Source organism: Amblyomma americanum, chromosome 5 (assembly GCF_052857255.1).
Source record: "Amblyomma americanum isolate KBUSLIRL-KWMA chromosome 5, ASM5285725v1, whole genome shotgun sequence".
Lineage (NCBI taxonomy): Eukaryota > Metazoa > Arthropoda > Arachnida > Ixodida > Ixodidae > Amblyomma > Amblyomma americanum.
In genome coordinates this window covers 173,619,471-173,642,847 of record NC_135501.1, presented here as the reverse complement: position 1 = coordinate 173,642,847, position 23,377 = coordinate 173,619,471, and the positions used below count along the sequence as shown (strand labels likewise).

The 23,377-nt window shown below is 49.2% G+C and overlaps 1 protein-coding gene and 2 long non-coding RNA genes across 3 annotated transcripts in view; 2 read left to right on the top strand and 1 right to left on the bottom strand.

Moving 5' to 3' along the window:
• The window catches only part of LOC144133051 (uncharacterized), a 32,727-nt gene extending 32,290 nt beyond the window's left edge, over nucleotides 1–437 (top strand). The window contains exon 3 of the long non-coding RNA XR_013314973.1: nucleotides 303–437. This is a non-coding gene — a long non-coding RNA (uncharacterized LOC144133051). The remainder of the gene's footprint in view (nucleotides 1–302) is intronic.
• Nucleotides 1–18,903, bottom strand: part of LOC144133042 (sodium/potassium/calcium exchanger 4-like) — a 59,595-nt gene extending 40,692 nt beyond the window's left edge. Inside the window, exon 1 of the mRNA XM_077665863.1 lies at nucleotides 18,324–18,903. Coding sequence (XP_077521989.1) covers nucleotides 18,324–18,507 — 184 coding nt within the window. The 5' untranslated portion in view covers nucleotides 18,508–18,903. The remainder of the gene's footprint in view (nucleotides 1–18,323) is intronic.
• LOC144133050 (uncharacterized) lies at nucleotides 603–3,547 on the top strand. Its single transcript, XR_013314972.1, has 2 exons — nucleotides 603–948; nucleotides 3,433–3,547. It is a non-coding gene; the product is annotated as an uncharacterized LOC144133050 (long non-coding RNA).
• Nucleotides 18,904–23,377: the final 4,474 nt, after the last annotated feature.

Below are 23,377 nucleotides of genomic sequence, written 5' to 3'. Positions count from 1 at the left end.
CAGGCTGGCCCAGCATCAGCACTCTTGATCGGCCTGTTTTCGAGGCTTGGTAACTTGGCTTTCGTGTCAGCTGCTCGCTCACGACTGCTTCACGGTACTTCAATGGTGTGTTAGATGACTGAGATAAATGGGTAGAAAACTCTGTTGACGTCCAAACCGCTAAAGGTAACGGTATACGTTTGCCAGGCGGGTTGAGGGCAGCGTTCGGGGCACTGTGTGGTCGTTGTGAACGGCCATAGCGTTCGGGCGAGTGGAGCGGTCCGGCGAGTCATCATCAGCGCGGGCCACGTTCATCGACACAGAGTGGCGGCGACGATGAGGACGAAGCGGGCGCTGGCGCATGGACGAATTCGAGCACGCGCTCGACGCTGGCCGCTCCCTGGACCAGACTGTTTGGGCGCCCCGTGGTTCGTGCAGTGAGACAGAGACGCCCGCAAGCCGCGGCCACGACGCCCGGCTCTCCCGGGACAGGGGGTGAGACGCCCCCGCGAAGGACTTGTACCAGGCCCGAAGACGGGCCGCCCACACCCGAGGAGGCCAGTGGTGCCCTCCACCGCCGCTGAACTGAGGCGCCGTCGTCGCGGCCCGTAGTCGGACCGCACCACCCGTAGTAGGACCGCACCGCCTTTCTTCTCGCCGACGTCGCCGTCCCTCGCGGGTCGGTGCCACCGGAACCGGCCCAGCCATGACGGAGATGTCGGCAATGTCGGGTGTGTCGGAGCTGTCCACCGCCGACACGGGCGGAGGGGCGGCCGGAGGCGGCATGGACGCCGAGAAGAAGAAGAAGATCATAATCGCCGCCGTCGTCGTGGTGGTCCTGCTCGCCCTCATCATTGGAGTGGCGCTCTTCGTCGTCCTGGTCCTCCTCAAGGAGGAGATCCAGGACAAGACCGAGCCCACGGACCCCTGGTGGTGACACACGGCAGCGGTTGCTGCCGACCCACTGCGGTGCGTTTGCTGCCTATACTACTCTCGTCCCGCACCCGTTACGTCAGCGGTGCTTGGTACGGCCGCACTTAACGCACTCCTTTGGTGTTAGATACGGGGCCTGCTGTATGTGGAGTGGTAATCCTCAAGTAATCCGGTGGCATTCGCAGCGTGATGGCTGAGGTAACTGAGTCGGGCACGGGCGGTTATTGTTTGTGTACAGACGTCTCATCGATGTCTGAACCTTACGTGTTATACCTTTATAGGTCTATGCAGAATTGCCGAGCAGGTTAGATGTCAGCTTCGCGATTCTGCGTTTTCAACCCATCGAAGCTGTACAGCGCCGGAAGTTGCGTATTGAAAATTTAGTTGCAGTAGTTTGCGGAAAATGGGATATTTGTGAGGACGGATATAACGGCACAATTAAAAGTTCTCGTTTCGTTGGATCGCTGGAACCGAAACTCCGCGAGGGAAGAAATTTAACCTTAAATTAATTACCGAGCGTATATGCGAATTGCACGTGGCGATGCATGTCTTCGAAAAGTCTTACGTGCGAATCTAAAGAGAAAAAACGAACACAAACCAACAATTGGTATCCGTACTTGGAGGCTAACGGAAACGCCTTAAAATTAGCTTGAGGACAATGTAGCGAGTTAAAGGGGCTGTGAAGGGGGGCATCAACAAAGGTGCGGTCTGCCTAGGATGCTAAAGGACGCCGCTTCACAAATATCCTCCAGCAAGAATTTGTTAGACGCGTTTTGTGGAAGCTGATGTTATCTATAGTCAAAATTTCAATTTCCGGGTCTTCGCGCCTTTTCCTGCCCTCTCGTCACTTTTTGCGCGCGAACCAATCCGCTGCTGACGTAACGAGCGCGGACGCTGACGTAACGAGCGCGGATGGTGACGTAACGAGCGCGGATTCGGGCGAAAGCCCAGCACTGCAGGTCGCCGCTAGGCGCGGAAGCGAGTGTTTAAAAATTGTAAATTATCGGCTCGCTTTAGGGGTCTCGTACGCGGCATGAACGCTGGTTGGCCTGTACTCTACGTAACACGAGAATTTTATATACAACCACAAATACCCTTTTCAGGGACTATTTTTAAGGAAAGGAAACTGATAGGTGACGTTAAGAGAGAGGAAGAGAGCAGAGTGGGGCAGGGTAATGGAGTGGATTGCAATAGACGGCAAGCGTAGCTGCGGTCGTCAGGGAGCCATGGGGGCGACAAAATTAGGAAGCTTGCGGAGATAGAGGGCCGCTTCATAAAGTCAGCAATAAGATTACAATAAGGAAGGGTGTCAGCCAGGGAGACACGGTCTCGCCAATGCTATTCACCGCCTGTCTGCAAGGGGTATTCCGAGGCCTGGATTGCGAACGGTTGGGGATAAGAGTGAATGGAGAATACCTAAGTAATCTGTGATTCGCTGATGCCATTGCCGTGCTAAGTCACTCAGAAGATGAGCTGCAAAGCATAATGATTTAGGCAGAGCAGCACGGTAGATAATTAGCATGCAGAAAACCAAAGTAATGTTCAACAGTCCCGCAAGAGAACAGCAGTTCACAGTTGGCAGCGAGGTGCTGGATGTAGTAAGGGAATACATCTACTTCGGGCAGGTCGTGGCAGCTGATCTGGATCATGAGAGGGAAATACCTAGAGGAATAAGAATGGTGTGGAGCGCATATGGCAGGTTGTGTCAGATCATTATTGACAGTTTACCAGTATCCCTCAAGAGAAGTATACAACAGTTGTATCTTGCCGGTACTCGCCTACGGGCCAGAAACGTGGAGGCTAACGAAAAGGGTTCAGCTGAAGCTAAGGACAACGCAGCGAGCCATGGGAAGAAAAATGATAGGCGTAACGTTAAGAGACTGGAAACGGGCAGAGTGGGTGAGGGAACAAACGCGTGTTAATGACATCTTAGTCGAAATCGGGAGGAGGAAATAGGCTTGGGCAGGGCATGTAATGCGAAGGCAAGGTAGCCGCTGGCCCTTAAGGGTAACGGATTGGATTTCAAGAGAAGGCAAGCATAGTAGGGCAAATGACAGGGTTAACTGGAGAGGCTGGGGGAGGCCTTTGCCCTGCAGTGGGCATAGTCAGGCTGATGATGATGATGGTGGTGGTTGTTACTGTCGCAGGAGAGGGTTATTTGGAGCGGTAGAGTCATTATAGTCCTTCAGAGGACTCCTGCCATAAATGCAACGCGGATGACAGACTACAGAAACAACGAGGGAAACAACGTGTATATTCGAAGGGATCGGAGACGTAACAGTGGAGTGGTAGGGTCGGATGGAGAGATGAGATCGGGAGGTTTGCTGGCGTACCGTGGGAAGCTAAGGGCCTCTATTGTCTTGCAGTGGAACTAGAACGTGTTAAGCAACAAAGACAGTGGTAGGGGGCTCTACCCTCGTCCATATCTACTCTGGAAGTAACTTGGTTGATGTTTATTACCTCAGCAGAGGATAGATGGGCGTTTTTATTGTTCCTAAATGTTTTCTCTGATCCACGCAGATGTGGTCTGGGAAGAGCTCCAGGTCTTCGGCGCCGCTGTGACCATCCTAGCGGCTGCCTCCTTGTGTCATCACTCAGAGTGTTCCGTAGCCTCGTTGTTTTAAGGGGCAACACTTCTTCCCCCCTTTTTTTTGTCAGTGCATCCCCGGGAAGTGACGCGGCCGTTCCAACACGGTCACAGCCGTTGGCAGCAGCGAAGGCGAGTGGATAGATGAGCGCAAGCAAATAAACCAGAGGCCGAGGGACAGACCAGAGACAGTGGGACGTGTGATGCTCTGCGCATGCGCCATCCGTGTTCACAACTCTCCACCACCGCCACCATGTGGCGCCACCATACTCCCCCACACTTTTCCTAAACCTTGTCCTTTTGTTTTCATGTAACGCGTCGCCAATAAAGGACATCTAGAGCAAGGCTTACGGAACTGAAGCAGAGGGCGATCGACACCCGATTCAAGTGTGCCGGGTAAGAGAGTTAATCGCTTTGGAAGGACAAGTTTTCAGAGACGAGCGAAGAACAAGATTTGTTTCTTGAACGTAAACTGATAATACCCATCAAGTTCCAGTGGCGGGCTTTCGAGTGGGACTTCATTTAATTCAGTAGAGTCCGGTTGGCGAGCAGCTTAGACTTACGTCCGCGTGGAAACCGACCCGAGTGACTCGTGATCAGAGGAGAAAAAAAAATGTTGACGTCGTCGTCTGTAGGACGTGGGACCTGAGTGGTTTCTTCCCGTCACGTGATGGAGGCGTAAGCACACTAACTTGCCCGCTAATGGTAGTTTTTAAACGAGTTGCTTCATAGATGTAAAACGGGAGACTTGACTGGCTCCTAGACCACATGGTGAAGACTGTTGAATGTAACGTCACGCAGGAGACTCGCGCTGGCGCTGTCTGAAACGGAAGGTGATATGTTAAAAAAAAAATGTAATTGTTGACGCTGTGCTCTGACTTTTTTTTTAATAAGTAGTCCGCCTATAGGGATCTTTCAAGGACGAGAACCTCGATATGCGATACTTCTGCATATTATTTATATTGTGCGCGACGGAGTGGGAACTGAAATAGTAAAATCATTCCCCACTTGCAGGCAAAATGTCTGCAACGTTTACCCCAACTTCCGGTTATGTGGCGCCACATAGGGACAAATAGGAGAACTAGGCGATAAAGCAGTTAAAGCCCTCCTAGGCTTTCTCTTGGTGAGGTGTGTTTACAAGACAGTACTCGACACACCTCGACATCTGCTCGAGGTCTACTCGACATCTACTGATGTGCGAAATTCCAGTACACCCTAATGTCACAGTATATGTTTATGCAACATATCCACAGACATTCATGCCCTATATCGTTCTCTCCAGGCTTACCTCAGTGCACTCGAGGTTTGGCTGGATACAATAAATTTGGTATTAAATGTGCACAAAAGCACTGTGCTAGTTTTTAAAACCAACATGCCTCCATATATAGCGTTATACTATCGCTCAGACAACATACCTCAAATGGAATCTTTGAAGTATCTAGGCGTTATTTATGGTGCCAGTATGTATTGGCGGCCCCACATCAAGGCTAACGTTGAGAAAGGTGAGCGTGCACTAGGTAGGCTACTACGAATAAGTAATAGGAAATTTGGCATGCGCCGGGGCACGCTTGTACTTCTCTACAAAGCCTATGTCAGACCCATTTTGGAATTTGGCTGCATACTCTTTTCTGGCTCCCCTAAATATAAGCGTCATCCGTTGCTGCTGTTAGAAAGGCGCGCACTGCGCCTCTGCCTAGGTCTCCCTCAATCAGTGTCCACCGCAGTTCTGTACCTGGAGGCTCGTGTTCCCGACCTCAACTCTCGTTTTCACCTTTTAACTATCAGGACTTTTTTTGCGGGAATTTGAGTCGGCTCCTGGTGCGGCTACACCTATTTTCGTCTCGTTCCAAGCTCTCTTTCTCACTCCTCATTGGCCAAGGTTCCGCCGCTCTCAAGTTGTTTTTACTCAGAACCTTTTATCCAACGTTGGTGTGGATCTGAATTTTGTATGCAGAGTTGGTTGCGCAGCGTCCCCTGTGGATATTGCGTTTGATTATATTTTCCCACCTAATGCGAAGCGTCTGCCTGCAAGGACATTAACTGGACTCCTTTTTGATCACCTTGCCCAGTACCCGCACCATATTGTAATTGCTACAGATGCGTCTGGGGTCAAAAGGAAGGCAGGGGTTGGTATTTTCTCAGAGTCTCTCTCGTGAAGCTTTTCGGTCAGAGTCCAGGATTACACAACCATATTTCTAGCAGAGTTTATGGCTCTTGGGCTGGCTGCGTTGAAAATTCCCACAACTGTTTCTCAGGTGATATTCCTCTCAGATTGTCTCTGTTTTGTCGGCGCTGGAGTCCACACGAAACGCTTTTTTGAGACGCTCACTAAAGTTTTTTGTTCCTGGATGGGTGAAACAGGTGCGCTTCGTTTGGATACCAGGTCACTGCGGTAGTTTTCAAAATGAAGCAGCATACTTTTTGGCAAAATCAGCTCTAAATGTACCAGTTGCGAGTAGCGTCCCTACTCTTGTTCTTTTCGGTATGACACGATTTCAGCGTTTTCAGTTTATAACCGCCGCGTGCAACGATCCCTTACTCTCTACTGTCGACTACCAACATCTCATGTACCCATGGAAGGCTCGCGCGTGTAAAACCCGGCAGTGTGAGGTAGCGATGACACTCATGCGGTGCAGGATTCCCCGTTTAAATCTTTACTTATATGTAGACGCGGGTTCAGTCCCACAAACCTTTGTGCGGGTTGTGGGGAGGTCGAGACATTGGAGCATTTCCTACTCTCTTGCCGGAGGTTTGCACATCAGAGGAGAGAACACATAGAAATTCCCATTACAAAATTGGGTCTCACCTTGTCGGTTCCCCTCCTCCTCCCTCTCGGCGCGAGTGTCAGGGGTTTTGCATTGCATCAAGTTTGCGAATACCTCCACAAGTATATAACAGCTACCGGCAGATTCCCTTGCTACTTGTTTCCAAAATTTCCACATTTAAAAGATCGTTTGGGAATTTGCATATATTCAATTCTCAGATAATCTCTGACAATATGTTTTTTCTTTCCTTTTTATAATTACTCTGATATTTCACCCAAGGCACAATCATTAGCTTGGCACCAGTTTAGCCTCTTCTTTGGGCTCTGCTCACTGAACCCTGGCCAATCCCCCCGTCGTAGGTGTGTGCCATGTCACGAAGGCAACAACAACAGCAACAACATGAATGCAACAAAATGCGTCTTGAGTCGATTTTTAGAGATAAAGAGCTGGTTTTGAGAATGAAAGGCGTTTTCCTCCTCTACTCTCTTCCTCGACGTTTTTGCACCCTCCCCGAAAAAGTGGACTGGAGTCGACTTCGTCGCGTTCATGTAAACGTGACTGTTTGGAGGGGGGCCATATTCCAGGCACAGCTTCGCAAAATGTTCACTCTAAAAAAAATGGCAGGCTATACATATACGCCTGTTCGACCGCTCTCTTGCATTTCGTGTGAGAGATTTTCCACTATCGCGCGGTCGAAGCGAGTTTTGTAAGTTCGCCGCGTTTCGTATAGGGCCGCTTTGCCAAATCCATCAAGTGTACGTGAACTCGTTGTGCGCGTGTGCTTGACGCTCCTCTTCTGACACGCAATGGTGTCCCGCTTAATATGTGTGTCCATCAAGTCCCGCCTGTATAGCACGCTTAATGCCCTTGTTTGTGGATTGGAATTTTATTTTTGTCGGCCAGCGCGGGAAAGTGAAAGCAAAAAATTGGCGCCAGTAATTTCGTACCGGCTATGGGAGACGCGTCGAGGGCTTATCGACTTGTGCTGTGCCTATCAATGGACGAGACTCGGTTTATCATGATTCTTTGTCTTCTCGAGACGGTATTCAGTCAAGGAGATCTAGCGGCGGGTCCGAAAGGGGCAATCCTGACGCCATGGGCTTGTTGGCCCGGCGCCAGTAGTTTTAGCACTGGCGGCTTTTGTGGCTTTGTGTGAGGCTTATTGCTTGACTGATCGTTATTACGCCACGTTCATCGAACGGTCCTCCCTTTGCTGCAGTGCTAACGGCAGTTTTGTGGCTAGGCGTTGCAAAAAAAGGGGGGGGGGGAGTGAAATGCTGCTTTGCGTTTGGCGAACCTTCAGTAGACGTCTCCATAGATTTGATGAAAGACGACCAACATCCTACGAAAAACTCTCCGTTTCTTGCTGCCTCACTGTTTTTTTGCGTCTAGAGCTGTATCGCTGAGGCTTTCCGGGCCTGCCGGACGTTATAACGGTGACAGGAAAGTGCGCGTCACAGTCCTGTGACGTCTCCACGTTACGCGGCATACGGGGAAGCCACCAGTCACACGCGCGCACGTGACTTCTCACCCACGGAGTCATTGACGTCACCGTCAGAAGATTACGTTACCGCACAGTAACGCACCGCTGCGGATCACGTGATCGCCTCCTGACTAATAAAAACGGGCCAGTTCCACGTTTAGTTGCCGGCCAATCGGAACGCCTCCTCTGGTCCCTCTTGGAAGGAGCGAGGTGTGGGAGAAGGGAGGAGGTGCAGGTATACCTGTAACTATGCCTCTTTAGGAGAGGGCGAAAACTTGCACGCTTTTCCACTTTCGTAAAATCCTATACGACCTATATAGGACCCAAATCACACTAGTGGAGCTCTTAACCGGTCCCGTAAACTGTATGGGACCCTACCTAGAAGTATATATGGGTCCCATATAAATGTATATGGGACTGGTTAAGGGAAGTACATATGGGCCCCATACCGATTCATTGTTGTTGTTGTTTTTTCCTCAGGGGGCGCGTTAATTAGCGTCTGTCTGTTAAATGCCGGTGTTAAACCTCACTTGGACCTCTTAACTTTCGCCCGAAAAATGCTGAAGCAGGAGAAAAATTGGCAATGGCTTAGCTCGGCTATGCCAGGATATACGTGGCGAGAGGTAGGTTTTCCTGGCTGAGCTTGTTGTGGCCACTCTATGCTTAGCAATGAGATACATATAGGCTCCATCTCGGCTGCTATGCGGCGTCTGTTACGCTCGGCAGTCTGACATCTCAGTTTGGCAAGGCGTTCCTCTCTCTGTTCGGGTGTCTCCGCTGCTCTCTTCGCCTTCTGACGCTCATTCTCTGTTTGTTGAGTAGCCAACTGCCATACGACAGCCTCAGGATCGGAAGAGTTAATCCTCTCTTGTCTATACCCCCATTTAGTAGCGGCTGGACTCTCCTTCTCTGCATCCATGTCAAACGTAGTGATACAGCCGCCCATTACATATCCGCCTTTCATACGCAATGCTGCGCATGCGACGCGCGGTTCGGGTGATAGAGCAGCGTGCGGTGACGAAGCGCTCGGCGCACCTGTGGAGTCTCTCTGGTTACCATGTTATCGGCGCATGCGCGCAACTGCTCCGCGTGACGTCACGCGCGGCTCCGACGGTGGAGTGGGCGCGCGGCGACGGCGAAGAGCACGCCGTACCCGCTGCTCCTCTCCGGTTGCCATGGTAACGGCGCATGCGCACAACTGGCCTCTCCCGGCCCCCCACGAAATGCTCGACTGGTAGCCCATGTGTAGCTCTCGCTACAAAAACAGAGAGGAAAACTGGCCCTTCTGCAGGCGGTCCAGCCGTTTGCCTCGCTTTTTTTAGCAGCCCTGGTCTCGACTGAGATCGGAAGAATTGGTCATGTGTTTAAGTATGTTCCCATCTCTCTTCTGTCTTCACTGTCACTCATGATAACCATCTTTCTTCACCTCTTCCCCTTTCTCAGTGCTGCGTATAGAAGGCAAGAGAGTCGTCACTCAGGCCTATTAATAGCTATCTGTCTTTCCTTGTAAATGAACCTCTCCCTTTCTCCGACGAACATTAAAGGAGCTCTGAAACACCTTCCGAGCAGAACACATTAACTCACTTAATCACTGCACTGTGTTCCCATGAAAACCAGAGTCAAATAATACTCTTCTACACGCAGCAGACGACCCACAATTACGCGTCAAAGTTGGCGAGCCCTTCCCAGCGACTTTTTAATGCTCGCACCCTCCTCCGTCCCCCGCATCTGCGTAGACATGGTGAGAGGTGGCCATTGGTTAGATTCTTTCAGACGTCAGGCAGCTACCGTGGCCGCGGCCAATAAGCCGCTTATCTCCGGCGGGTCGGGAAGCTCCGCTCCCAGAGGTGGGTCGGCGAAGGAGCGCCTACCTTCCAGCGTGCGAAAAGTGACGAGAGGAGAGGGAAAGGCGCGAAGGCGCTGAAATTCAAATTTTGACTGCAGATAACTTAGCTTCTATAACGCGCATTTAAAAAAAAATCCTTGCTGGAGACTATTCGTGAAGCGGCGTGCTTCAATATCCCAGGCATGCCGCAACGTTATTAGAGCCCCCTTCACAGCCCCTTTAATGGCGGACGGAAAGGTACTCACGCATGGCCGTTTTGCTACGGAAACGGTAATGCAAAGACAGAGACGTCGTCGCCCTGAACGAGTAATGCTTTCGAGGCGATATTTTTTTTTGTATATAAGCGCGGGATATCACGTTGCCTCTGTATAGGTACAGTAGCTGAACCCACACCGGTCGTCGTCGGGGAGTCGTAAACACTGTCCCATGTCATCTCCTTTACTCTATATAGGCTAAGCTCGTTGGTTGGGAAGATTCGAGGACATTGCAAGGAGATGCTACAGTGGGCGAGACTTGGGCGAAGGTCGGACTCCGGCCGAAACGTTAGTAATAAAGTGTTTTTCGCCAGTGTCCTCTTACAGCTATATATATATATATATATATATATATATATATATATATATATATATATATATATATATATATATATATATATATATATATACCAGATGTCCCAGCGAAATGTAATCAAGCTTTTAAAAAACACGGAATGTCCTAGCCGTGCGAGACCAACTGAGGGTTGTTTACAGTGACGTGACCCAGTCCGCAGTACTTTTTCGCTCTTCAAAGCTCGCTAATTATTTAAGCCGAATTAGCTAACATTTTAATTATTTACCCTGGTGAACAAAGTGGCAATGGAAAAATTGTAGATCACTTTGAAAAACAGTTGACCGCAACGTTTGCACCAAGATACCGTTAACGTAAAGTAGTTTTTTTTCCCGGTCTTAAACCCTATAGCTCGCACAATAAAAAAAAACGTCTACGTGATAATGGAGCCTTTGCGTGCACATTGGGGCAGAGATGTGACTCAGCAGCCAAAAGAGAAAGGTGTTGACTTCAGAGAGTGGAACCCTATCAGGCTGTTCGATGATATTAAAGTACTACTGGGATCTGCTCCGATTCGCAGTCGCTTCACAACGCAAGGTCAACGGAAGAGCAAGTAGACATTCTTCTGCGGTGCTCTCAGATCGGTGGCATACGAGTTCAAGCCCGGTTGCCACACTCCTACATGACTAACACATGTGTTATAAGGGGAGTACCAGTGTGGTATTCGGAAAGTGCCCTTCTTGACTACTTGAAACCGCAAGGAGTTCTGCACGTGCGACGGTTAATGCGCCGGCTGGAGCCTGGAGAACAACAATGGGCAGCGAAGCCTACAAACTCTATTGTGCTAACGTTTGCTCCCAACACCGAGCGCCCTGGAATAATTGACCTTGGTTTCACCAAACATGCAGTCCACGAGTTCGTTGAAACTCCTCCCCGGTACTTCAGGTGCCAACGCTTTGGACATGTAGCGAGAGTTTGCAACAAAGATCAACGTTGCAAGCGGTGTGGTGGTGGCCACGATTACAAAGAGTGCAAGGCAGATTTTGCTGGCGCTAATTGTGGAGGTAACCATCCAGCGAGTTTCAGTGGCTGCACATTCCGTGTAAGCGCCTTACACCGTCGCAAGTCCTTATTAGTGGCCCCAAACCACAACCTACTGAGAAGCCGATACATGGAAGTGAAGAGTTCCCTGCGCTCGAGTCGGAAGCTCGGGACGTGGTAGCAAGCGAGGTCGCTGCACGATCTGATCCGAGCAAGTCGGCAACGGCCTCCGAGGGTGAGCTGGCTGTTCGATCTGCTTCTGCAAAAAGTGTCCATGTTCCTCAGTGACCAGATCACAGCAAGACTCGACAACATGGAGGGCATCCCCTTGCCTTAAAAGAGATGCAGACACCAGCTACCGTGGCCAAGAGTGGGTCCCAGTCCCCGTCTTTTGTCGAAGTGGTGCGCCAGTGCGTGCAGCAAAATAAGGAGCTCAAAAGCCGGAATCTCTCCGACCTTCTACGCGTTTTGTTTGATGCCCTGCGTTCATATAGCCAAGCGATGCAGCCTGGCACTTTGAAGAATTTTATACAGCTGGTGCTTTCCATTGATACCTTGATCACCGCCTTCGCAGAGAACTTCAACTCCTAGATGGCTAGTTTTCTTCAACCTGTTGCAACTAAAAACCCCAGATGAGTGCCGTTTATCATGCAATGGAACTGCGCTGGGATTATAAGTCGATTAGCAGAACTAAAATTGTTCTTAAAAGAGACCTGCGTTTCAGTACTGGCTCTCTCGGAGGCTGGCTTGCCAAGCGGGAGGTCTTTGCCGGGATACGTCGCCCACAAGAATTGCAGCATAAAGTCTTTTCCCGCAGGAAGTGCCGCCCTTTACATACGAAGGGAGATTCCTCATGTGGCTTTGAACGTCACCGATCCTTGCACCGACAGTATTGAGGTAGTGGCTGTGAGGATTCGGCTCGCCTTCCAAACTCTGTCCATTGCATCAGTATACGTGTCCCCGCGGAAGAAGGTCGATATGGCTGTGTTCCTCCAGCAACTTTGTGACCGCTGCCCAGCACCCAGAATCATCTGCAGTGACTTCAACGCCCACCACCCTGCCTGGGGTGACAGGAACACAGATCCTCGCGGACGCCAACTTGTAGAAGTCATCGACAGTTTGGACCTGTGCGTGGCCTGTGACGGAAGTCCCACTTTCTTTCGTCCTCCAACCTCACCCACATCTATAGACCTAACCTTACATTCACCTGACGTCCGTGTGCAGTGGTCAACTAGAGCTGACCGAATGGGAAGTGATCACTACCCGATATTTGTGTTTACTGCCGACTTCCATCTGCGTGGTCCTAAAATTTGCATGTTGTTAATTGGGACAAATACAGGGAGCACTTAGCCTGTGTTTCCGGTGATGTGACAGACAAAATGATTTATGCTAAGATGGCTGCTACCACGGCGCTCAAGATACCTGATCATTTTCCGACTCCGGATTTAAAACTCAGGAACCTCTGCGCAGCGCGCAGAAGGGCGGAGCGACAACTGTTGCGGAAGAAGGACGACAGAGCCTTGAAGGCAACTTTCAACAGGCTCAACTCTGCCATTAGACGTCATGCGAACAAGCTCTGTAGGTCCCAGTGGGCATCCTTTTGCGCTAGTGTGACTGTTTTCTCACCGATAACGAGAATTTGGCGTGTCGTTGGCAGTCTTGCTGGTGGCTCTCGTCCGAGTAAACCTTTCGAGGCGCTTGCATTGCGCACGCAGAAACATCTCGTGTGCTTGGCAGAAGAATTTGCGGATGCATTTGTAAATTCCAGACCAGGCATTCATCCCTGCGCTCTGCCTGCTACGTCTCCGTCTGTTATGGACGCCCCGTTCACACATCGAGAACTACAGACAGCGCTCCGCAGCCTGCGGCGTCGCTGTGCACCAGGTCCTGACGGCATTACCAATCAAATGTTACAGAACCTGCCTCTGAAACACCGGAAGATGCTCCTAACCTATCTCAATCGAGTGTGGGAGTTTGGTGACGTTCCCCCTTCATGGAAGGTGGCTTGTGTAGTCCCACTGCTGAAGGCCAGCAAAGAGATGACAGACGCGGCCTCGTATCGTCCTGTATCGCTGACGTCGTGTGTGGCTAAGCTCATGGAGAAGATGGCAAGTAAGCGTTTGTCTTGGTGGCTTGAGGATAGAAGGGCACTACCAATATGCATGACTGGATTCCGCACAGGTTTAAGCGCGCAAGATAGCGTCCTGGACTTGATAAGCCACATTGAACATCAGAGTGCTTTTGGACTTTCAACACTAGCTATTTTCCTAGACGTATCAAAGGCTTATGATAGCGTCCTCCAGAGCTCAATACTGAATAGTCTGCATATCATAGGCGTACAGGGCTAGGCTATCTTCTGCGATTCATTCACTCATTTCTCAGTGATCGTAAATTTCGAGCGCGGTTAGGCAGTACAATGAGCTCCGAAAGGGCGGTATCGCGAGTGGTACCTCAGGGTAGTGTCCTGTCCCCAACGCTCTTTAATGTTGTCATGGCTGGTCTTCCCGCAAAAGTGCAAGAACATTGTAGGCATGTCCATATGTCGATATATGCAGACGACATTTGTCTTTGGTTAACCGGATATCAACACAAACGCTTAGCTCTATTAGCGCGACAGGCCGTGCTTTCAGTTAAAAGTTACCTTCAAGGTGTTGGGTTGACTCTCTCGGTGGAAAAATCTGGCTTCGTCCTGTTTCCAGGTAGGGGACGACGGTATGCGCGGCTGAGCATAGACCTTGATGAGTCTTGCCTTCGTCAGTTTAACCGCATACGTTTTTTGGGCGTCACTATTGACTCACGTCTACAGTGGCGACGAGCTGTGGACTCGATTGTGGCTTCACTATCTTCGCGTCTCAATGTGCTTCGTAGAGTTGCTAGTGAGCAATGGGGAAACCATCCTGCTTCAATGATCAGGCTTCACGATGCCCTGGTGACAAGTCGCATAATGTACCAGCTCCCTTTAATTTCCCCCTCGGTATCGCAGCTGGAACGCCTTGAGGTTTTGCACAGAATGGGACTAAGGAGGGCTCTCGGCGTTCCGCAGGCTGCTCCAAACAATGCAGTACTGTATGAGTCTCAATCGAAACCTCTTCGGCTAGCCGCTTCACAAAGACTTTTGCTGCAAATTGGCCGCCTCAGAGAGACTGTTGCCGGGAGAGCGCTTCTACAGCGCCTTCGAAAGAGATCTGAGTCCGGGGCGTACTTGGCTTTAAATACTCTTCGTTCTCTGGGTCTCGACCTTCGAGATCGACCTAAGACGTTGAAGCCACCTTGGTCCTTTCCGAGCCTCGATTGTTCCTTGACAATTCCCCACGTTCGCGCTAAGCGGAATTCTCCTTTAGCGGCAATGCGTTCGCTCGTACGGGAACATCTTGAGACCGAATATGCCAGTCATCTTCAAATTTTTACAGACGGCTCTGTGGACAAGGTCAGAGGATCTAGTGCAGCTGCTTTTCATATTCCGTCTTTGAAGTGTAATTGGTCTGTTCGTTTTACTAAAGTCGTGTCCTCCACAATGGCCGAAAGCGTTGCCATTGAGGCAGCTCTAAAGAAGTTACGGTGTTGTACGCCTCAACCTACTGTCATAATTACGGATTCAAAATCTGCCCTTCAAAGGTTAGAGTACGGGTTCCCCACTGATGCCTTGAGTCTTAGATCCCTACGTTTGGTGCAGAATCTACATAGCAAAGGCTTCTCTATACGTTTTCAATGGGTGCCCTCGCACATAGGTGTCTTAGGCAACGACATAGCAGACAACCTCGCCCATACAGCTCTCTCCGGGATTCCAGTACATGGAGTCCCTCATGAAGTCAAGCAAGTGTTCAGAGATGTGGTGTTGTGCCACTTCAGTTCTTTGTGGAGCTCTCCTCATCAGCCATGTGTGACCAAGGGTCTCAAAAGGTACCAAGCCACTTTGCTGCACCGCGTTCGCACGGATTCTGCTCGTACGCCGGCGTGGATGTATAAGACTGGCCTAGCGTTGTCACCATTGTGTTTAACGTTTGGTGTGTGTGGTGACATAGAACATTACCTCTTGTGCTGTACTTTGTACAAAGCGGAACGGGCTGTGTTATTCGGATCCCTCAAGAAGGCAGGAGTTCCTCACAGTTCTCTTCAGGACATTGTTTTCCCGCGCGGGAGCCAGTCGAGTAGAAGGGATGCTTCTCGCCTTCTTCTACTTTACCTGCAGGACACGGATTTGGCCTCCACATGGTGACCTCAGGAGTGTCTGTTTGGGTTTTTGCGGACAGTGTTTCTGTGATTTCTATTTAAGTGTCGCTACGGTGGAGCAATTGCCGGCAGCAACTGCAAGGCTAATCCCACCGGTAGTTTACAACCACTCAACTCAACTCAACCCAGCAGCTGGTCACGTGATCGCTTACTTTTAGGGCCAACAAATAAAGCTGCGTAAATCGTACCTTGATGGAAACAGCGCTGCTAGTGTTTTTTTTGAGACGATCTACAACCTTGGCATTGACACTTTGCTCCTCAAATCAGTAATTAAAAAGTTAGCTAATTATACTTAACTAATTAACTTTGAAGAACGAAGAAATACTACAGACTAGACCACGCGACTCTGAACAACCCTCAGTTGGTTTCACTGGGACTAGGACACTTCATCTTTTTTAAAAGCTTGGTTACATTTAGCTGAGACACACCTGATATATTAGTCTGCTGTGTGCTTACGGTGTTTGTAAGTTTTACTGTGCGTTTGACACTGCTAAAGGTGTCTGCGCTTGCATTTGGACTGTTGAAATAGGGCTTAACGTGAACCGGTAATCATATACACCCTTCGAGGCTTAAAAAGAGTAGACACACCAAATTTCTGAATGCTCGTGTTTTTAGTGATGTGCCAGACAACGGTACACATGAGTGGTACGCATGAGTCGAGACGTAAAATTCACCTACGCCCGCAGTTCAATAATTTAAAGTTGATTTTTTTTTTCGTGTCGTTCGAGTTTCAACATCCAAATGACGTCTGTGACATCACAAACGATACGAGGTCGCGTCAGGCACGGAAAAACTGCGATATATAATCGCTGCTTGTTCGTTTTTTGTCATTCCAACTGTTCGGCAGGCTTGCGTAAGAGATGGTACGAACTAAAACGAAGACAGCAGCGGTGCCATGCTACAGTTTCTTGTATGCCTCACGTGACCCGAACTATTCTCCTACGTCACAGCCGTCGCTCGGCCGTTGAAACCGAAGCAGCGTGAGAGGAAAAAAAAAATTAAATTAGAAATTATTTGCCCCTTGTTGGCGCAATCCAAGAGGTTGTCTATGTTTTCTGCTCTGCAGCACGTCATTCTAAACGAACAAAACACAACTAAACCCCCTCCCCCCCCCTACCCTTCGCTTTCCCATAGCCCCTTGCCGTGTCATCATGCTGCGGTCCTGACGCACAAATTCTTCCTCCAGATAACAGCCGTAACTGGAAAACAGCTCCAGCAGAAAAGTGAATAATAACAATAAATGATGGCGCGCCGCAGTTTCGCAACTGTCGTCTGGTGAACCCGTGCTCTTAGGGGAAGGGAAAAGGAAAGCAGAGTGCGGTGAATTGCAGTTCACGAACCGCGAGGGTGGGTTATTTTCTGGGGCTGAAGAGATTCGAGGTTTGCCGAGGGAGCGAGAGAGAAAACGCATATCCGGGCTCTTCGGTGCCACGTTACGCAAGCACTCATCTTGGTCTGAGAGCGAAGGTCGCGTCTGGGCAGAGCCGAAAATCCGCTCGGAAAGTTTCACGCCGTCCCTACGAGTAAGATATTAAAGATAGGGGTCGCGGACGTTGATTTCTAGGGTGTGCTCATTTAACTACGCACATCTGAACACACTGCACGTCTGGGAGCGCGCCTCGAAAGTTCACCTCTGCGTGGTTTATATATATATATATATATATATATATATATATATATATATATATATATATATATATATATATATAGTCCTCCAGCCGAAACGTCGTGAATTAAATCCTGTTATGTTTGTTCAATTTTTGGTGATTTTATATTGACCAAATCAGATGCCAGAAATCACTTTTGATATATATATATATATATATATATATATATATATATATATATATATATATATATATATATATATATATATATATATGCACACAAAGGAAAGGAAATGAGGGGCGGTTTGACAAACACATGAAGGAAGCCAACAGTCACTGAAACCACGGTGCATAGGGGAATGTTTCTATTTGTTTTTTTTTTATTTTAGTGGTGATCAAGGGGAGAATAATTCTTCGATTAATCTGTCGGTTAATGAAAACTACTTATAGACCAGCAGAGAAAACAACCATGCCATTCATCCCACCGGCGGCATGGTTGTTTTGTCTGCTAATTTATCAGTAGTTTTCTTTAACCGACAGATTAATCGAAGATTTATTCTCCCCTTCATCAACACTAAAATTTAAAAAAAGATAGAAACATTCCCCTATGCACCGTGGTTTCAGTGACTGTTGGCTTCCTTCATAAGTATATATATATATATATATATATATATATATATATATATATATATATATATATATATATATATATATATATATATATATATATATATATATATATATATATATATATGAGAAGCCAACAGCCACAAGAACCAAGGAGCATAGGAGATTTTTTATTATTATTTGCAGTGTTGATCAATGGAGATTATTATTGAATATATATATATATATATATATATATATATATATATATATATATATATATATATATATATATATATATATATATATATATATTACCGCGAAATTATACGGTCTATGTTAGGCAGACTAGCCGAGCCGCATAAGGGACGTCACTGGAGAGTCTAAATTTAAAGTCCATCGTCGTCTTGTCTTCTACGCTATGGCTCGTTGATTGGGAAGGGTCGAGGACATTGTAAGGAGAAGCAGATATGAATGGGCCGGTTCCTGACTCAAGCTTGTAAATTTTCTGTCGGGGGAAAACAACAACGAACAGACTGGATGGTCCGCCTACGTACCGTGTATGCCTATACACCTCCCTACCAGGCGTTGTTGTTGCACGGAAAAAAACGGGGGGGGGGGGGGGGGGGGGGTAGAATGCAGGCGCTGATATCACCGGCAAGCGATATCCTGCAGCGCAGAGCAAGCGTGCCGTACTCACGCGTCTTGATCTTGGACAACACGCAGCAGGCGGCCAGGAACGCCAGCAGGGCGATGGTCTTGTGCACGGCGCGCTGTCTGGCTCGTCCTCCTAGCTGGGCAAAGCGGCAGCGTTGCGAAACACCGCCGTCGCAGCGACCTCCCGGCGACGACCAGGTCGTCGCACCGCCGCCGCCGCGTTCCATGTCTCGTAGTCGGCGGTCCCTGTAGAGGAAGGTGTCGTCTGGTGATGGCCGGCCGTAGTCGGTCTCCTCGACCCGGACGACGACGTAATGCTTTTGTTTTTCAGAAGACCACCGGGCTCCGCACCGCTGCCGTCACCAACATCACCACAACCGTCACCACCATCGCCGCGCCGCTGCTGCCGTGGATTCACGTTTTCCTTGTTTTTCCCTTCCCTTAATGCGTTTGGAGAACCGGCGGCCGCGTCCTCTACCCGATCCCCTTAGGTCCCTAGGGAAAGAGTTCGTCCCATACGTCTTCGTCTGACCGCGTTTCCCCTTTACCGATGTATATCTGTGGACGCTACGGCGAGCTCTGCTGCTCCTGCGCGGTGCTGATCCGCACGCACCGCCCCCTACTCCACCCTCTCCCTATGCGGCGGCGGCGCTGGCTGGTGGGGAGGAAGGGAGAAACGCGGGACGCGTCTGCTTCTTCCTTCCCTAATGCGAGCCCCTCTCCCCCGCGACCTTTCTTTCTTTAGGGAAAACCCGGTGGTTCCCGCGCGCTCCGCGAAGTGGCGCCACCTGATTGATGACGCCGTTGCCGGGGCGACGACCGGAATGCAGGGGCGAGGTGTCCTAGCTGCAGACGACGCAGCAGCTTTTTTGACCTGCCGACTGCCAGTCTTTTTTCTGTGGTGTTTGTTTCTTTTTATTGTCCAATTCGTTCCCGTTTTTGCTTTTAGCGCGTTTTTTTTTCTTTCTTTTGAAGGTGGGTGTGAGTTTGATTCGTTATATATATATATATAATCTTTAATCGTGGACTGACGTTCCCCCGTCGCCCGATTTGTCGATGGAATTACGTGCCGCGGCGCATTTGCGCTGCTAGTCTCCTTTGTGCCGTATTTGTTATTTTTTTTTCCGGCTCGCGCCCTCTGTCGTCAGCTTTGTCACTCTGTCTCGCTTGTCATGACCGTCTGCGAAGTGCCGTCGACATTTTATTCCCGGAATCTTCCCGATTGATTCTGTTTCTCTAATGTTGCTTAGTTTATTGCTTCGCAGCTGTGCTGTTGCTCCCGACTCGGCTTGTCTTGGCCGATCGCGATTGCGCTGGCGCGTCGTGCCCAATAGGCAATTCTGCGCGGAACAGTCGGGGGACCAGGCGCGTCCTCCGCGGCGGATTCGAAAAAGAGACTGCGTGCGATGTGATGACGTTTTCTCAGCGCTGCTATATTCGCCCTGTTTTTTTTTTCTTCACGTGTAGCCACGGTTAGGCTACGGTCTCGTTTCTGAGAATATTACCAGGAAGGAGGCACGGGCTCAGTGTAGTCCCGCGTAGAACTTGTAATCTAGGTGTGTGTGTGCGTGCGTGCGGGGGTGTGGGAGGTGGCAGTAGGAATTCATTCGGAATTGGCGCAGCAGATAACGCCAATTTGTATTCCGCACCTGTTCGTCTTGATCTTTGTTTCGGCTTTCCTCGTTATCGAGCGACTCGGAAGTCGCTCTTTTCGCTGAAGGAACGCTGTCGCGAATGCGCATTGGTCTTTGGCAGTTCGGCTTTCCGCGCACGGGACAGATCACTGCATGCGTATAGTTTTCATTTGTTTCGCGTTCACTGCCGTCTCTCCTTTTTGTGTTCAGTCGTGACAACCAGAAGTATCGAGTTCGATCGCATCTTGTTCAGAACAAGAGGACTCGCCTTCTGGTAGCGAATATAAATCTTCATTTACCGTGTCTGTCTTATTACGTGCATCGCGTTGGATGGATGGATGGAAGGAGCGTCCTTTTTGAAACGGGGTGATGGCAGTAGCTACCATGCTCAGCTTTTTCCCCCTTTATTTTCGTCCAACTATGTTGTAAGTTATTAAATTTCGCCATTTTTAAATTCGTCTTCCTACACTTTTAACACCTTATGTCACCTCTCTGCTTTTGAGCCACCAATCTTCCAATCGCTTTTTGCTAATTTACACCGCAGATTTCTTTACATGACTATTGCTATCTCTAAACCCTAGGGCCTCAGGAAGAGTGACTGTGCCTGCATTCGTATTTGCCGGCCCCTTGTGGTCAGCTCCGGAACCATCTGCGGGAGCGCACTTTTTTCGTGTTTTGCTATAGTGCTGACGTCGTTGAAAACGCGAAAATAGCGTTAACCGCTGCTTCGACAGTTGCGATTGTGATTGCTGTATATGTGATTTTGGGCCCGATGCGCTGTGCGTGCTCAAGCCATAGAATAATGCCAATAATAAATGTTAATCGTGTTACCGTTAAATTCTTGCTCTTCGGCGAAATACAAGTACAGCTTGTTTTGGAAAACAAACTCGCGTAACGTACATTAAAAGAAGAGGCGAAAAATGTGTGTCCACCCAGAAATGGTGAAAGGAGTTGCAACTGTCACGCAGCTCTAATAGCATATGCGTGTTCGCTAGTTGAACAGTGCTGCAGGCGTGACCTGAAAGCGCACTTTGAACTTGCCGCCATTCAGTGCGATCAAAACGCGAAGTTCCACTTGCGCCCGCTTGGTGGCGCCACGTTACCGTCTGGATGATGTCATCACGTGACGCCGCGCGGCTGCAGCCTCATGGTACGCTATAGGTGGCAGCGTTACCCTGCTCAAGTGTCTACGATAATGACTGTAAGCTAGGGAAGTTCGCGACACCACCGCGTTGGATTCGTTTATCCAATCGACCGCCGTATTGCGTAGTGTGCTTTGATACCAGCGACAACGGCGGCGCTGGAGTCGCAAAGGGCGCGAAAAGATGAGACAACGGCGCAACGATGCGCCTGACGCAAGAGGCTGGTGCCCTACGGACGTTTGAGTGTCAATTCGAAGATAACCCGTTCGGCTGTACACGCTTAGTCAGTGACAGATTCGCAGAGATTGATTGTGCGAATTTTGGTGGCAGTATACACGCTTAACCGCCCAATTCATCACTAACACGTCACAGTGAGGGGGGCTAAAGGGACTCTGAGGAGAAATTCAAGTTGGCCTGTGTTTATAGATTACCGCGCGCGTTATAATGACGCACAGCCTGCTTTCTCTGAAAATGGAGTTACACCCCTGTCACACGGCATTCCTCGATGGCCTTTCCAGCAAAGGCACCTTTTTTCACCAAAGCAGCGAAAGCTTAAAGGAGCAGCGACGCAGCTACACGGTGCAGCCCAAAGGTGAAACAGTCGTTCAGGCTTAGCACCCTCTGCTGTGCTCGAGGCGGCTGAAGTGAGTGTTTCAAAATTAAAGTGGGGTATTCTGTTCATTCGTTGAACTGAATTTTTTATTCTTATAGCTTCCTTAAAAGTACTGCAAGAGCTACTCTCATCATCAGCAGCAGGTTTTGTGTATTGCCTTGGCCACCAGGAGCACTCGGTGTTGCTGCAACACTTTTACTCTCTTGAAATTTGGGCATAAAATATAAACACCCAGAAAAAAAGCAAAGCCAGACACACCTTTAGTATCTAAAAAAAATATTTTCGAACATTGTTGGCTGTATCTATTTTTTTATTGCTTTTACTTTTTGACGTTGGATGGCACTGCGATCGCAGGTTCGGCCGCGCCTTTGGGCTCCAAAGGTCTCTGACGAGCGCCTTCGCCTCCAAGACCCTTAGCGGCAAAGGAGCAGCATTTGTGCCGTGTAGCTGCCCACCTTACGCCTTTGCATATAAGGACCTGATTCTTAAAGGCATTTGCGGTGCCCGTGTGACAGGGGTATTAGAAAACGTCGAAAAGTGAAATACACATATCACCGCTACCGGTCGTTTTCAAAAGCGAACTGCAATGGTGTCAGTACTTTATTTTTTTCTGGTTGCTAATACCTGAGGTTAGGCCACACCGCCATTCACTGCCTGTCATTAGAGAGATATAGCATAGCGCGATCCGCTTCCGCGAGTCGCCACTGCGCGTACGCAGAACGCCATAAGAGCTCCAGATGGCGCCACATGCCCCTCACCTGCGTGCTCGCCTGCCTCTTCGGGCCCAGTCAGCGCGTGCCAGTTGTCACGTGTCACTGTCAATGGTGCCCACGGTAGCGGATTGCGCTATGCTGTAACTCTCTATTTACTGATGTTACGGGACTTAATCCAGTGCCGAGAAAAAGAAGGTCCTCTTAAATATCAATTTTTTCAGCTATGAGTTCGTCTTTCGCTGAGGAGCAAACTTCAATGCCGTCGCAAAAAGAAAGGTAATTCGGCAGAGAGACTTCAGTGTGCTTATACGTGCGGGAATGCGAAAGTACTGCTGTCCCTGGGTGCATTGAGACCCACCCACACACGCGCGCGCGCGTATGACACTATCCGGAACCTTGTACGGCGACCGTTTGTGTTGTGTTGGGTTTAATGGAACATAAGTAGCTGAGACTATCATGCGCCAAGCTCATCTGAGCGACGAATGGTTGCATCACAATTTTGATACAAAAGTCTGGGAATTGGCATACAATTGAAGGTGCATATATGGCGTCAGTTCGAATCCCTGTGGCAAGCTAGCCTCCCATAGCCCTGCCATTTTTTGTGTGCGGTCTGTTGGCTACATTGGGCTCTATCTCCTGCGTGTGTCGCAAAAAACGAAAAAGTGCAATAAACTTCGCTGAATAAAAAAAAAGCTCACTTAAAATGTACGCACAGACGCACACAAAATAAAAAGACAAAACACAGCAACAGCACAAAGTGAAAAAACTGGCACCGGGTCAAAATGGCTGCCTTTCTTTCCTACGATGGGTTCCAGAGTAGGCGGTAAATATTTGCTTGCCAACAAAACTTCTGGAAAAGATCCGTGTAGTGTATATAAATAGTATTTAGAATTTCATCGTTTAACGAACGTATTTGCTCTTCAAAACTGCCACCCATGGCGCGAAGATGCTGCGGTAGAGAGTAGTCGCGCTTGCGCCTCGAAGGCATTCCAAAA